General features: G+C 33.4%; 2 protein-coding genes across 2 annotated transcripts in view; one reads left to right on the top strand and one right to left on the bottom strand.

Moving 5' to 3' along the window:
- The window catches only part of LOC136029206 (protein max-like), a 33,841-nt gene extending 25,528 nt beyond the window's left edge, over positions 1 to 8,313 (bottom strand). Inside the window, exon 1 of the mRNA XM_065707356.1 lies at positions 8,239 to 8,313. The gene's annotated coding sequence lies outside the window, so the exon portion shown is untranslated. The remainder of the gene's footprint in view (positions 1 to 8,238) is intronic.
- Positions 8,314 to 12,165: 3,852 nt separating this feature from the next.
- Positions 12,166 to 16,272, top strand: part of LOC136029205 (dihydrolipoyllysine-residue succinyltransferase component of 2-oxoglutarate dehydrogenase complex, mitochondrial-like) — a 53,998-nt gene continuing 49,891 nt past the window's right edge. The window contains exon 1 of the mRNA XM_065707355.1: positions 12,166 to 12,318. Coding sequence (XP_065563427.1) covers positions 12,259 to 12,318 — 60 coding nt within the window. The 5' untranslated portion in view covers positions 12,166 to 12,258. The remainder of the gene's footprint in view (positions 12,319 to 16,272) is intronic.

The following is a 16,272-nucleotide window of genomic DNA, read 5'->3' as shown; positions in this document are numbered from 1 at the left end:
GGTTATTGAAGTTTTGGGTGAAGAGGCTGAACCTACACAAACAATGAAACTTCGGTTTTCTATAAAGGATTTTATGAAGGATACAAGTTTGGGGGGTAGTCCAAGGTTTGTAAGTTTAACTAATAGAATCTGGTGGTCAACATTATCATAAGCTCCTTCAAAATCTAGGAATGCAGCAGTTAAGACATTATTTTTTGATAGGGATTCATTTATTGCATTTGTTAACACTATGAAAGCATCTGTTGATGAGTGGTGTTTCCTGAAGCCAGTTTGAGTATGAGGTATCAGATTATTCTTCTCAACAAACCAAAGCAGCCGATGGTAAATCATTTTCTCCATTAATTTTCCCATCACTGGGGTAATCATTATGGGTCTATATGACTGAGGGTCATGTTTAGGTTTATTTTTCTTTAAAATTGGTATGAGAGATGAACATTTCCAGATATTAGGGAATGTGGATGTAGCCCATGCATGGTTATAGCAATTTAGGAGCTCCTGTTTGTACAAAGGGGAAAGATTCTTTATCCATATAGGGTGTATATTATCATAGCTACTTGTAGCATTGGCCTTGATATGCTGAATTGCATTATTCAATTCATGTATCGAGAAGGGATGGTTTATATATTCTGAACCTGGTCGGGGCTGGTAAATAGGATTTGTCATGATTTGTGTGGTGATATTTTGGTTTTTTGATGTTAGCTTTTTTGAGAAAAGGGAGGCAAATAATTTTGCCTTATCAGTGTCGTTATCATAGTGGGAATTCTCATGTATTAGTTCATACATAAGAGGGTTGGAGGATGTTTTTTTTTCCACAGATTTTGCTTATAAGTCTATGTATTCTTGGCTCAGATGTTTCTCTGGAAAGATTATTTGCAAAATTATTCCAATAATTATATTTGGCATTAGTTATTGTTCTCTTGAGGTTAGCCTCTGCTTGTAATTTACTTAAATATGTGTCAGGGGATGGTTTTCTTAGGTATGCTCTCCTAGTTGCATTTTTTATTCTCCACATAATTTGGCAATCTTTTGTCCACCATGCTTTAGGGGTGTGTTTAGGGATGGTTTTCCTAGGTGAAGTTCTGGGGATAGCTTGATTAGCTGCATTTGTTAATATTGATGTCATAGCTTCAGCACAAGTGTCAGCAGTTACAACTGAGGTATGAGATTTCTGGGTTAAACTTAGGACTTCTTCATTAAGCTTATTTCTAAACATGGTCCAATTTGCTTTGGTGTTGACATATTTAGGGATATGTGGGAGAATGTTGGCTGGTTCATTTAAAGAGGATACTATTGCAAAATGGTCAGTGCATAGATTTTCAATTTTCTTAATATAAATTTTATTTAGTATTTTTATTGAAACAATTTGTAGGTCAATAGTTGAAAATTTACCACTTTTGGGGTTAAAATATGTATTTAGATTAGGAGGGGTAGCAATTGCTAAATCGGCATTATTTGAAATCAATCTTTCAATGAGCTTACCAGCTTTATTTGCTGGCTTATCCCCCCACAGAAGACTGTGGGCATTAAAATCCCCGCAGATGATTATGTTTTTTAGCATATTAGAATTAGTAATATAAGTGAAAAAATCCATGGCATCTGTAGTCTGGCCATTGGGGTTATAAAGACTTAATATGTATGTTTTTGTATTATTTATCCAAACATTGATGCCAATAACATCAACATCATTTGAAAAATCTGGGAAATTAATACCGCAGAATTTAATATTATTATTTAAAATTATAGCTACGCCACCTCCTTTTCTCTGAGAAGACCTATCCTTTCTCAGGATAGTATATCCTGGAAACTTTGTTTGTTGGTTATTAGTCAAATGGGTTTCTTGAAGGCAAGCAATATCAATGGAATTTTTATTCATAAAAGATAAAAGTTCATTTAACTTATTTTCTGAAAGTGATCTTACATTCCACTGAAGTATTGAAATATGCTGCTTTGTTGTTTTAATTTTCATTTTGCTGTGTATCAATCTTTAGCTTTGCTAGGAGCAGAGCAAGATCTTTTTTTGCTTGGATATGCATGTGATTGGGTAGGTACAACTTTGCCAATTCGCTTATTATTTTTGCTTTTTGTGGTTGTTTTAGGTTCATTGACTGTACTGCATTAGAATTTAGTATAAATAGGCACATGTTAGGTGTTAATTCATTTGGATATTCATCTGGCTTTTTGTTGATAATTTGATTAATACCCGTTAATACTTCTGATTCATTTCTACTCGGGAGAGGTGGCCATTCTGATATTCTATCATTACTTGTAGAGGCTGGAAGGTTTGTCCAGGGTGAACCTCTCTTATAGGAATGTGAGCTTGGTTGCTTTGAGGAAGGAGTCTTATTGGGGGTGCTTGATGCTTTTGGTAGAATGGTTGGTCTGTGGGTGAGAGGGTTGGGTGGTTTCATAAAGTTTTTGGTCAGGTGTGATTGAGCTGCATTTGCTTCCATTGCTGCAAAAGGGTAAGGTATGTTTTTTTCTGTTGCTATTTGGAGTGTTAGTGCTCGTTTTTTATATACAGGGCATAAAGTTTTATTAGTAGAATCGTGGGGACCATTGCAGTTGATACATTTTGGCTGATTGTTTTTACAATTTATCATTCCAGTGGGGTGGGAGTTTTTACAAGAATTGCATTCATGTAATGTTTCACTGCATGTGTTTTTTGTGTGTCCTAGTCTTAGACATTTTTGGCATTGGATAGGTTTTGGCTTGTAGGGCTTGTGGGGTTTCCTTTGTCCAAATAGGAATATCTGATCCAGGTTATTATTTTCTTCTCTTAGTGTGAATAAGAAAGACTTGCTTAACTTTTGGCCATTGGCATCTGGTTTACCCAATTGGGTTACATCAGCTACTGGGATTGGGTTACCAGTTCTGTCAGAGAGTCCTTCTTTTAGATCCTGAATAGGAATTTCTGGAGGGATGTTATACACTACTATTTTAGTTGGGTTTTGGTTTGGGGACCAGAGAACAGATTTTATTGGTATGTTAAGAAGAGATTTTGAATTCTGTAATATGTCTGCTGATTTAGAATCTTGAAGGGCTATTAGCAGAGATCCATCACGGTTAATGTTTAATGAAAACGTTGATTTTAACATTTTAAAGATTGCAACCCTCAAAAGAGCTACCTTTTTTATCTCAAAGGGGGTATCTGGAGTGATTTTTAAGTAAATTCCAAGGTTTTGTGAGGGGAATGTTGGATTATGGGAAGGGGTATTATTTTTGATTGGTGAAATCTTTTTCCTTTTTTTTGAGTTTCTTGATAGGACCTCTTGAAATTCATTTTCAGTCTCATCCTGTATTGTGACATACGCCCCGACTTCCACCATTGTATTATTCAATGACCCCTCATGTGAGCTTTGAGAAAGTTGACTTGACCAGCCAAGGGGTTGAATGTTTTCAGTGGTACTTGGGGTAGGGTCAGGGGGGATTTTTTTAGGTGGTGTTCTATGCATTGCCTATTGGAATAAGCTTTAATACAATCAAAAAAAAAGAAGGGAAAAATTGATAATATAAAACCAGACTGTCTGCCACTCTTTCAAAGGGAGGACTTCACCATCCACAAAAAAACACTATAGTGTTGTCTAGAAGATGGTTTGGTATAAGATTGGTTCAACTGACTGCTGATAAATCTGGGTAAATATCACAAGAACTTTTATTATAAATTTCTTTAAGCGTTGCTGTTGCTGTGACCAACATTTATTCTGCTTAAATATGCCTTCTTCTTCTTCTTATTCAGCAGATGGCTTTTCAGTTGATACTATTTAGCCCTTTTCCTTTTGCCTCACTCTGTGGGATTGACAGAGCTATGGAGCTGGTTTGTCTTATATGATTTGTATCTGCTCAGATTTCTTGAAGTATATCATTTGATACCAGCAGTTGAATTATAAGAAAATATATATTGAGCTCTGTGCTCTGCAAGAAAGTATGGTCAGCAAAACTCTTGGCTGTTAGTGGAATTTTGTGGTGTTTGAAGCATTCTAACATTTTACATTGCTGGGTATACTGTACAGACGTCAGCATATTACATTCAAATAGGCAATGATCTATTGTTTCATTCTTAAGATTACATGACCTGCAAAGGGGGGACAAGGGAACTTTGCCACTTGAATTAGGGATCTGATATGAAAATGCCTGAAAATTTAGCCCATTTGAACCTGACCAAATTCTATGATAAATCTTGGAAAGGTGCTTACTTGGGAAGGGTGATAGGGTAGGATTCTTATTATTTAGCAGTACCTCTGTAAGTCTCCAGTGGTAAATATCTCTAATGGGGATTGGTCTCCCACTTGGCTGGTCAATATTTAAAGCATTTTTTGCTATTTCATCTGCCTTATGGTTACCTATTACACCCAGGTGGCTTGGAATATACTGGATATGAGTTAAAATACCTTTTGAAGCAAAAATATCAATAATCCTAAGACAAAGAAATGTGTCAATATCCATCTTATACTGAGAAGCTGAAGAAAGAAGCTCAAGACTTGACAAAGAGTCAGAATATATGCCATGCCTGTTGATGTGCACTTAGCTGCAATACTTCTTGAAAAGTTTGTGCAAACACAGAAATTAGAAGATGGTGCCAAAAACTCTTAATTTAACTCAAGCTTGCTAAACTATAAAGTTTTGGTTTCAACTATGGTGTAAAAATAGTAGGACCCTAATCTGGACAGACCTTCATTGTGAAGAACCATATCAAATGTGTATTTGCCAAAACTTTATCTAAGCATTGCAGAGACTTAATTAAAGAATTTAGCCCAAAAAATGACTCTGATCCCAAAATATTCTGGAGAATTTTTTCCAAAAGAAAATCATCCTCTGAAGATCCATTAAGAGGCCTGAAGTACTTGCAGATCAGCTTAATTGTCCTGATCCAGTGCTACAGAATTCTTATCAAAATGAACTTGAAGAAAAACTCAAAACTACTGAAGGATAACGTGGTGGTGAATAGAAGCACTATCTCTGAATGCCTGAAAAAGGTAAAGAAAATGTTCTTGCAAGGTTTTGATGGAATATTTGGCCAGCATATACTCTATGGCAGTGAACTACTTCTTGAAAGCATATCACTGTTATTTCAAATGATCATTTAGGGATATAGTCCCTGATAGCTTCTGTATTGGTGTAATACCACCCATTCTGAAACCAGAAAAGCCTCCCATACAATGTTCCTTATGCAGGCCTATTACTGTGCCAGCCACACTTATGTAAGCTATTTGAGCTTGCTGTCTGTAATGAAGTAAGAAGTAAGTGTTTGCCCCCCCCCCCTGTGACACCAGTTTGGTTTCCAGCAATCCCTGGGTCATGATCATGCACTCTATTTCATTAGTTTCTATTTTTGGTTGATGCAGAAAGTAATAATGATGCTCTTGTCCTAGCAGGAAACAATCTTGCTGGTCCTTTCAATTCATCCATTCATGAGCATATTCTGCTTTTGGAAGCACAAAGAGACATCCAAGCATGATTTATAAAGCCCTTTGACTCATTGTATAGTTCTCTTCAAGTTCGAAGAAAGTGCCCAAATTTAAATTTTGATGTACTAGTAGTCTGATATACCAGTAAAGAAGAATATAAGGCAAGGGGCTGTGAACTCACCAGATTTGTTCAATAATTCTGTTATTGATGTATAATATAAAGCTGCAACAACATGCATTTTTTATGGGATTGATGTGTTGCTCATTAGCTATGCAGATGATATTTTAAATATTAATAGGAATCTACAAGGAATAAAAAGTTGTTTCAGGGCTTTAACAGATGAGTAGTCTTGTATTGGCCATTTATTTAACCCAACAAAAAGGGAACTGTTGTCTTTAACTGTAATATGCCAATTGATGATGTATCTGTCATTCTAGAAGGTATTGAGGTCAAATCAGTTCAAGCTATTACTTACCCTGGAGTCCAAATTGGTACATTGCTCAAGGCTATGCATGAATTTGCTATTGATGATACCCTTAGAAAAGATTGTAGTGCATATGGAAGACTTGTACCAAATAATGCAAAATCTAATCATCATATTCTAACCAGGTTATATAATTTACTTGTTCTATCTCATTTTGTATACATAGGCTATATCTGTTTTGGAAATTTCTTACTCTGACAGATAAGAAAAAGCTGGATATGATTTATTTTAAGCATGCTAAGTATTTTCTTGAGCTACCACAATGGACCAATAACCAGTTTTTTATTAAAATACTCGGTCTGGTAAATCTAGATTTTGCAGTCCCTATGAGAGTAAATGATTTTCAAATTAAGTTCTAGATGCTAGATCAGCCTTGGATGACTCTTCAGAGAACATTTTAAAATTGGAAGTAATTTTTAATAGATGGATATTGACTGTATTTAATCTGTTGTATATATTTGTGAATTTTGCTACCTTTATTTTTTATCTGTAGGGCTACTCTGCCCTATACTTTTTTTTCAAAATAGTCTATAGGAAATGTATTTGTATATCTTTAAAACCTTGTAAATTGGGATTTGGAAAAGTTGTGAAGCTGAAAAAAGTTGTGGTGTAAATTTCATTTAACCAGAAGATTTAATTTGCAAGGCTTCACTTTTGAAACACACAGATTTTTTAAGGTCATCCAAAGTAAGGACCCTCTAGAGGGAGAAGCAGTGGAGGTAAGTACTGCATAATATTTTCCCAAAACATACTTTAGTCTGTAGACCTATCCCTGAAAGTTTCAATTTCCTAACATAATCCCTTTCCAAGATAGTGAATAGTAGCTAAGCTAGAATTTCACCAAACATACTTTATCCCTATGCTTATTCTTACCAATTCAGGGTATATATTTGCAAATCAGGGGGGAGAGTGTAAACATCAAACTTACCTCTGTAGTCAGAATTGTAACTTGAACCCAGATTTAATAGCCTTTTCATTAGCATTGGAAATACATTTTACCCACCCACCCCCCTTAATGTGCAAACATTTACCCTAGGGTAGGGGTTAAAATGAATTTGCACCAAAAGCAATTAGCCTATTGTATTTGGAAATAGCATAAAAAAGGCACTAAGTAGAATGCTCTCTTTATTAAAGGTTGATAATATAAACTACTTAATATTTATTGAAACTTGATCAAATATGCATTGACTTGTGTCTTCACATCTATAACAAGTATGCTAAATAGCCAAATGAGATTTTCTACACATCCTACTAATATACATAATTTATTATCCAAGGTAGCAATAAACTTTTCACATAGTATTTCACCAAAAATAATGGTGGTAAAATTCTAGTCAATTGACTTCTTGCTATCTCAGAAAGGGATTAGATAAGGAAAATGAAACTTTCAGGGATGTGTCTACAGGCTAAAGCATGTTCTGGGAAGGTATTTCAAAGTACCCACCTCCACTCTTTCTCTCTCCAGAGGGCCCTGAAATTTGGCTACAGAACAGGTCTATACATATTGAAATTATGACAAAACAACATTTTACCTTAATTTTCAGTTAGGCTACTAGTTGCTGTTTCTCTGCCTTTAGCTCTGAAAATACAATTCCTGTTATTTGAGTAGAATTTTGAGCCATATCAGTGTTTTTTTCAAAACTTAGGAAATGTGTTTGCATATCTTAAAAACCTTGTAAAATGGAATTGAGCAAAGTTATGAAGCTGAAAACAATTTTGTTGTACTTCAATTAAGCAGAAGGTATATTTTGCAAGGTTTCACTTTTTATAACATACATATTTTCAAGGTCATCAAAGGTTAGGGCTCTCTAGAGGAAGAAGGAGTAGAGGTAGCCTAGTTGCTTCAAAATACCTTCCTGGGACATAGGCTACTTTAGTCTGCAGATTCATCCCTGAAAGTTTCATTTTCCTAACATAAACCCTTTCTGAGATAGCAAGAAGTCAATTAACTAGAATTTTACCATTAATGGTAACTGTTTCAAATTGTATTCATAAGGGTGAGTTTGGGGTTGTTTTGCAAGAGAGAAAAGATGTTTCAAAAGTCAAAATGTATCTATTAACAATAGGTCCATGATCCTAGACAATTTGTTCAGGTAATAACAACATTGACCTAATTTATCCCCTAATTAATGAAGTTTTACCCAGTGCTGAGTAATACCAATTTTGTTAAGACTTATTTTAAATAATGAGGAACACCCTCCTCCCACACAGCTAAGTGTACAATTTCCAGAACTGAAAAAAAATTACTACGCTATAAAATGTTTCATTTATTCTCGAAAGTTTTCTTATTTATTTATAGCCAAACTCCAGGACAAACGAGCATATACAAAGTCTCTAAAAAGCCTTGCCTATAAGCATTCAAATTATTTTACAATTTTATTTCTTCTGGTAAAATTAACATTGCCATGCGTAAAAAAATAAAATAATTTTCTTCTAAAATCCAGGAAAATCGCTCCAGAAAAATCGGCGTTTAAAACAAAATTTTTGAAGGACTGCATTCTTATAATGTTTTAGAGGTAATTACTTGGCTTAAAAAAAAAAGAGAAGAAAAAGAGAGCTGTTTTCATAATCCAGCAATTTAGGTAACTGAGCGCTTGAACAAAGTCTTTACCTGAAGCATTTATCCTGAAAATCATGTTCATATTTCATAATTCTGATTTACGCATGGTAAAATTTTCCTTTGTTACTTGCAGTTCGTTACCATCAACTGTTAAAAAAGTATTTCTCAAATATAAAACTAATAGCAGTTAGGTACGGAGATCACAGTTATTGCCAACTATTAGCATAAGCTAGACTGATATCCTTTTTCGTCCAAGGTGTTAACGAGTTTGCTAAGGTCTTAAAAAATCGGTTTTGATATGTTTAATGGACTTTCAAAACTTTTCTTCTTCTCTGCTTCTTAAGCTTTCAATTACAAAGATTTTATACACACAGTTTAAATAAACAAAGTAGACTTTGTCCAACCTTTCAACATGAGTGTTATTTTCTGATTGTTAGTTGTATAAAAAAAATTGTCTTCTTAAACGAACTTTTTCATAGAAAAGCGGATAATGATTTTACAACCAGAAACGAGAACAAATGAACTCGCATAATCATTCAAATTTCAAACCAACAAAAATTACTGTCAATGAATAATTGAAACTTAAAATGAACACAACTAAAACAAATATCAAGTCAAACTTAAAAAGAGTAGAAATTGACCCTGACAGAAGTCGGGTTACTTCACTTTAAACTTATTAAAGGCCAAAGTAGCATTCGTACTTAAAAAAAAACGACTTGTATTTTGAGAATTGTGTTTGTCATTTTTCATAAGCAGCAACAATGATCATTGCATGGCTAATAGAAGTGCATAAATCAGATTGATTACCGCCCTCTCTTTCAAACCTGCTGAATGGCCTGGGTTTCATTTCCATTTTAATGAATTAATGTGTATTTTGAACAGTGTAGCCCGAATTTGGACCAAAATGAAAAAGACAGAAATCACCAAAATAATTGAGATTACTGAAAATAACAAATGAAAATAAACTTGCTTTATATAATCATATAAATTATCAAACAATTCAAGCATTTTCCATTCTTTCGTGTTTTAATTCTATGATAGAAAACGCTGAATATCTGTTTTGTTTTTTGTAAAGACCAAAAGCTGCTCTGGCCTTTGAATGGCTCAAAGGGAAGTAGTCCTTCTTTTGCTCTATTCCAATTCCTTGTAGTTTTGTACATGACTTGTTTGTCCATATGCATTTCTATTCATTTTTAGATTTATTTACTCATTTCTAATAGCATCTTCTATTTTTATGTTTGATTTGATTATTAATTTTAATTTCTCATAACTTTGGGTGTCATCTTATTCATTTATTGCAGTTTCTGTTTTTTTTTTAAATTACTCGATGACTTTATTTTGTTTATATATTTTAATTTGGCTCTTTACTTTCCATGTAAAAACTTCTTTTTTGATTACGTCTGTGAACTTAATTTCTGCTTATTTTATGAATAATCTCATTATTATTGATTAATACTTAGAACATTTGTTTCTGCTTAGGAACTAAATTACTGGATTTGAATTTTAAAATTGAATCAAGGTTGAAAATTCTGTCACAATTTTGGATAAGCAACAGTTTTACTCCATATATTCTTAATGATAACTTCACTATCAAATTTTAGATTGATGGGGAGGAGATTATTATTAAAATGAATCAAAAATCTTATTAAGTTTTTATTTTATAAAGGTATGAAGCTATCTTGACCCCCATCATACAAACATTTTGTAAATTCTCATATTTAATCCTCTGCCTAATTAAATAGTTTATTTAAATATATTTTGATGTAATAATTTCTTCGTTTAAAAATATATGTCAAGGTACTTTATTAAAAGGATTCTGTTTTTTCGTTAAATAAAAATGACGTCATAGTGTAGAAGAACTGGATTTGTTTCCTTAATTTTTCGATTTCAGTTGATTTTCTCGGTCCTGAAACAGTAATTGAAAGGTATACATGCTCTAAGATCTTAAAGCAGACAAAACTTTAAAAGTTTCAAATTTTAAAGCTGACAATCAATGGTTTAACTCTTTTCATCCAAAACCAATCCCATTCACCAAAGTGCCCTAAATCTAATCTGCTAGCTTTAAAAATTACACATATACTAGGGAAAAGGAACGGTTGGCCTATTTCTAGTTTGACAAACCGATGTAACCCGTTTTATCAAAATATTTTTTTTCTCTTGGGCTTCTTTCGTGCAGTTTATGTAAATATCAAGTAGGTTAACAATCGACTGGAGGGAGAGACAATTTGGGTCTATTTTTGGTGTCCTGAATCAATGTAACATTTTTTTCCCTAGCCTTCTTCATCATTGAGGATCTTTTGTTTCTGTCAACATGTGTTGTAAGTCTTAGCTAATCTTGGGAAGTTAAATTTTTTCGCCAAACCGTATCTGTCATTCATCAGCACAACCGATCATCAGAATAGCTCGTCTTCACTGAGGCCTATCTCACTCTATCTATATGACCTGTATGTTACAAGCTGATTAGATATGGAACCAATTTAGTCCCATGGAACATAGGTTACCTCTAAATAATTCTATAAAAATTTGACCGAAAAATATGATCAAACTTGTATTAGATGTACTTATGAGACAAAAGGTTGAAATGGCTAAGTCACTTTCGGTAGATGAAGAAAGACAAACTGCAAAGATTGTACTTTTCTGCCGACTGGTTAGAGCCGCACAAAAAGCATGTCGTCTCTGATTGGTGCGGGTAGATACTTTCAAAAAAATTTAAGAGAAATGCTAACTTCGACTGAAGAGGTAAAGAGGGAGGTTCTAAATAGATAGGGATGGAGGATGACTGCGTAGCTGTGTTGGCTTTAAGCGACTTGGTGGTGCAGTGAGTTGTAAATATAATAATTTACCAGTAACTCTTTTAGGTCTAAGCTCCCTTTCAAAGTTTGACATTAAATTCCATTTATTTTGTAATTTTAAATTTCTGTGGTACACCTTGCTCCCCTCCCAAATTACAAGGCCTAAAGATGCTAATGACTTTTACCAATATATTAAAACTAAAAAGTAAAATAACACTGCAATAAAATAAAATAATAATTTGCGCTCCATGCAATAAGCCATATAGGGTGTGCTAAGACATGTAAAAATGGGCTTTAGTTCTGTTTTCCGTTGTGTATTACCAATCAAAACACCTAATTGACTTTTTCAGCATATCAAGGGTAGATATTGTAGGCTAAATAAATAAGAAGTAATTTTTTTGTAACTGTTTTGTATTTTTTTTTTGTCATAAGAATACGCTACTTATCATACAAATGTTACCAATGTATGAAATGCCTAAAAATTTAGTTATTATGACAAGAAAAATAAAGAAATCTATATTTATTCAGAGTTTAGATCTAATTGACTAATGTTAGATTTTTTAATTCCTTCAAACCTTTTTATTTTAAATTTGTTCCATCTGTTCATTTTTCTCATTATTAGAAGGCACAAAACTACTAAAAAAAATGCCTGAGAAGACATTTTTACATGCAATACTCTTCCATTTTCACTTATGATGTAAAAATGTTGCAGATGGGTTTTTTGAACTTTAATTAGCTTTTTGGGAATTGGGAAGGGGCTCACTTGGAAATTCACTTGGAAATTCCAGCACGAAATTGGAAATTCTAGCACGAAATTGGAAAACCAAACACTTGGAAATTCTAGCACGAAAATGGAGAGTCGAAATTGAAAAGTTAAGTGAAAACCAATCTTTATTGGCATTGTTCTGACATTTCACAAAGACAAAGTTTTGGCAACATTGATAACTTTTATAGCTTTTGAACGAAGAAGGACCACATTTGCAGCAAATTTTCTACAGTTGATTGACTGATTAAGGATGGCTGCAAATTCTAGACTCTACTCTAGTTTCTCAAAGTTTTTAAAGAGAAAAGGAAACGTAAGTAGCTAAGATTCTAGTTTAGCTACTTTTTGCTATCTTGGAAAGAGGTTAGGCTGGGAGAATCAATCTTTCAAGAATGGGTCTGCAGACTAAAGTTTGTCCCAGGAAAGTATTTTAAAGTAGCCTACCTACCTCTACTCCTTATCTCTCTAGAGGTCTTTGATTGGTTAATTTATAGCAGACAGTATAAATAGCTTTTGTATAAAGTGAATATACCACTTGATGCCTTTTTTATGCTCTTTACAAATATAATAATTGCTTCTACTGAAAATTTGGATTGAAGCACTTTTTGACCTCTTTAAAATAGCCTAAATATGGGGTATAAAAAAGGCTTAAAACATTGGTCTCAGACTTCAAATATTGGACTCAAATTTACCATTTCATTATAAATCAATTTTTTAGATGTTATATTATTCACAAGCAGTGATTTTCCATGATTAAATTGGATATATAAATTTTATCAATTTTATGGCATTTTCTTCTTCCTTGACATCAAATTTTAAATAAAAGCATGCATTTTTGGTCAAAAATATGGAAGCTGGCTATTATGAATGCCAGTTATACTGTTTACTAGAAATTTAACTATATTAAATACAGCAATGGTTAGTTTACATATTTAATATATGCTATGCTTAATCCCCCCCCCCTGATGTGCAAATATAGAGCCCAAATTTGTTTCTAAAGTATTACAGATTTGCAATTTCAAATATCCTATTATTTTGTAAAAAACAACCAAAAACGCATGCTTTAATTGGAATTTTGGCAACATGGAAGAAGAAAATGCCATAACATTGATACAATTTTTTTATCCAATTTAATTGTGGAAAATCAGTGCTTGTGGATAATATAACATTAAAAAAAATGGATTTATTGTGAAATGGTAGGTTTGAGTCCAATTTTATAAAGTTTGAGACCAATGTTTTAAGCCATTTTTAGGTCATTTTAAGAGGTCAAAAAGTGCTTAAATCTGAATTTTCAGTAGAAGCAATTATTATATTTGTAAAGAGCATAAAAAAAGGCATCAAGTGGTATATTCACTTTATATGAAAGCCAGTTATACTTTTTGCCATAAATTTACCCTTTGATCCTTGATGACCTTTAAAAATTTGTATCATAAAAGGGAAACCTTGGATATAGGTCTTCTCCCTAAATAGAGTAGGCTACAACAAACTGTTTCAACTTCACAACTTTGCCCAATCCCAATTCATGAGGTTGCAAAGGGTAAATTTGAAGTTGGCTATGTAATCTAGCTAGGATGAAAGAGGGAATGTCATTTGATGCCATTTTATGTGCTTTCATAATTCAGTAGCCTAATTGCTTATGGGGCTAATTGCATCTTAAGCCATTAAAGGGACCCCAAAAATATTTCATTTTTGTAACCACACAAAGAAGTTATCAACATTAGTAAATGTATTGGAAGTGGTTAAAAATATCATTAGTTTATAAATAAGTTGTTAGAATAAGTATACTTATTCCAAATTACTTATACTAAATTTGCAATACTTAGGCTATTCTAAATTTGCTGCTCATTGTAAATTTGCAGTCAACCATATAATTTAACTAGAATGAAACTGAAAACATTTGATACTTTTTATATTGCCTTAAATTACAGCTTTGAGGAATCTAAGGATTTCCTTCTTGTAGGCTCCATGAAGACTTAAAGACAAGTTAAAGACTCATGGGCTTCCCAATCATATTTCCACTCAACATCACTTTATTTAGCATCCACTCTTGATTTAAAAGTATCAAGACAAGTTGTAGAGACAACATATTCTGACAGTCTATTCCAAAGGCTGATGACTCTGTTTGAAAAGAACTGATTCCTCTGGTGGATTCTGTACAACTTCTTAGAAAGTTTGGTAAAATTCTAGTTAATTGACTTCTTGCTATCTTGGAAAGGGTTTAGGTTAGGAAAATGAAACTTTTAGGGATGGGTCTACATTTAGTTCTGAAATTGCAATTCCTGTTATTTGAGTAGAATTTTGAGCCATATTGATATATGGTGTATATCAATGTAATGGTTAGGCTAAAGTATGTCCTGGGAAGGTGTTTTAAAGTACCCACCTCCACTCCTTCTCCTCTAGAGGGTCTCGACTCTGTCTTTAGTTCTGAAATTGCAATTCCTGTTATTTGAGTAGAATTTTGAGCCATATTGATATATGGTGTATATCAATTTAATGATACATTGATCAATGTTTTGTTTCAAAATTTAGGAAATGTATTTGCATATTTTTAAAACCTTATAAAATGGAATTGGGTAAGGTTATGAAGCTGAAAACAATTTTGTTGTACTTCAATTAAGCAGAAAATCTATTTTGCAAGGTTTCACTTTTATAACACACATATTTTCAAAGGTCAGGGCCCTCTAGAGCGAGAAGGAGTGGAAGTTTTTTGAAAATACCTTCCCAGGACATACTATAGTCTGTAGATTCATCCCTAATAGTTTCATTTTCCTTTCCTAAATCCTTTTTGAGATAGCAAGAAATCAATTAACTAGAATTTTACCAAAAAATTCTTTGAGTGACATCTGGTAGAAGTGGTCATGGCAAACAAGAATAAATCAGAGACATTGTCTGTCAAAATAATGGCAAATTCTAGTTTAGTCACTTTTGGCTATCTTGGAAAGGGGTTTGGTTAGGAATATGAAACTTTCAGGGATGAGTCTACAGGCTAAAGTATATCCTGGAAAGGCATTTTAAAGTACCCACCTCTTCTCCTTCTCTCTCTAGCGGGCCCTGAAATTTGCCTACATGACGGGTCTTTACCTATTGAAATTTTGACAAAATGAAAATTACTTTGAAATTTTCAGTTATCAGTTGCTTTTTCTCTTTGCTTTTTCTCTTTTACTTTGAAAAACAACATTTTACCTATTGAAATTTTGACAAAACAACATTTTACTTTAATTTTCAGTTATCAGTTGCTTTTTCTCTGCGTTTAGTTCTCAAAATACAATTCCTGTTATTTGAGTAGAATTCTGAGCCATACCAATATTTTTTTTTCTCAAAATTTAGGAAATGTATTTGCATATCTTTAAAACCTTATAAATTGTGATTGAGCAAAGCTGTGAAGCTGAAAACTGTTTTGTTGTACTTCATTCAAGCAGAAGATCTATTTTATAAGGTTTGACTTTTATAACACACATATTTTTAAAGGTCATCAAAGGTCAAGACCCTCTAGAGGGTGAGGGAGTAGAGGTAAGTACTTCAAAATACCTTCCTGGGGCATACTTTGGCCTTTAGACCCATCCCTGAAAGTTTCAATTTCCTAACCTAACCCCTTTCCAAGATAGCCAAAAGTCACTAAGCTAAAATTCTACCAAAATAAGTTTGGTAGTTTGAGGTAACCAAGGCATTCATAATAAGGGACTAATTGGAATTTGGTAGTCAATTTTGTTGCTTACCTTTAGATTGCTTCTAGGATGAATTTGTCCTTTTTTTTGTAAAAAGGGGATACAAGTGTCATGCCAACTTCAAGTTTAGGTCAAATAAGAGCTTTATATGGGGTTGTCTTGACTCCTGGAGAGCAGCTGCTGATAGTTTTCTTTATTGTCCTTAGGGTCTGGCTAGCTGATGAAGCAGCAATAGCAGCATGAGAATCAAATTTAAGTTTCTTATCAACCTAGACGCCCAGGTCTCTGTCCTTGTGAACAGCCTCGTGTGGTAGGTCTTTGAGAGTGTACCCAAAATGTAAGTTATTTTCTCCAAAATGAAAGACATGACATTTAGATGTACTGAAGCTCAATAACCAGAAATTTTCCCAATTATTAAGCTCGATTATTTTGTATTGGAAAACATCTGCATCAAGTTGGTTTCTGATGCCACCAGTGAGTTTGGAATCATCTACATATAAAGTTAAATAATTGTGTACTATATTAGGGGCATCATTAAAAAAATATTGAACAGGGTAGGGCCAAGGATAGTACTTTACAGGACACCACTCTTGACTAGCAAT

Source organism: Artemia franciscana, chromosome 7, assembly GCF_032884065.1.
Source record: "Artemia franciscana chromosome 7, ASM3288406v1, whole genome shotgun sequence".
Lineage (NCBI taxonomy): Eukaryota > Metazoa > Arthropoda > Branchiopoda > Anostraca > Artemiidae > Artemia > Artemia franciscana.
Note: the sequence above shows the minus strand (reverse complement) of the source record. Positions and strands in the feature narration are given on the sequence as shown.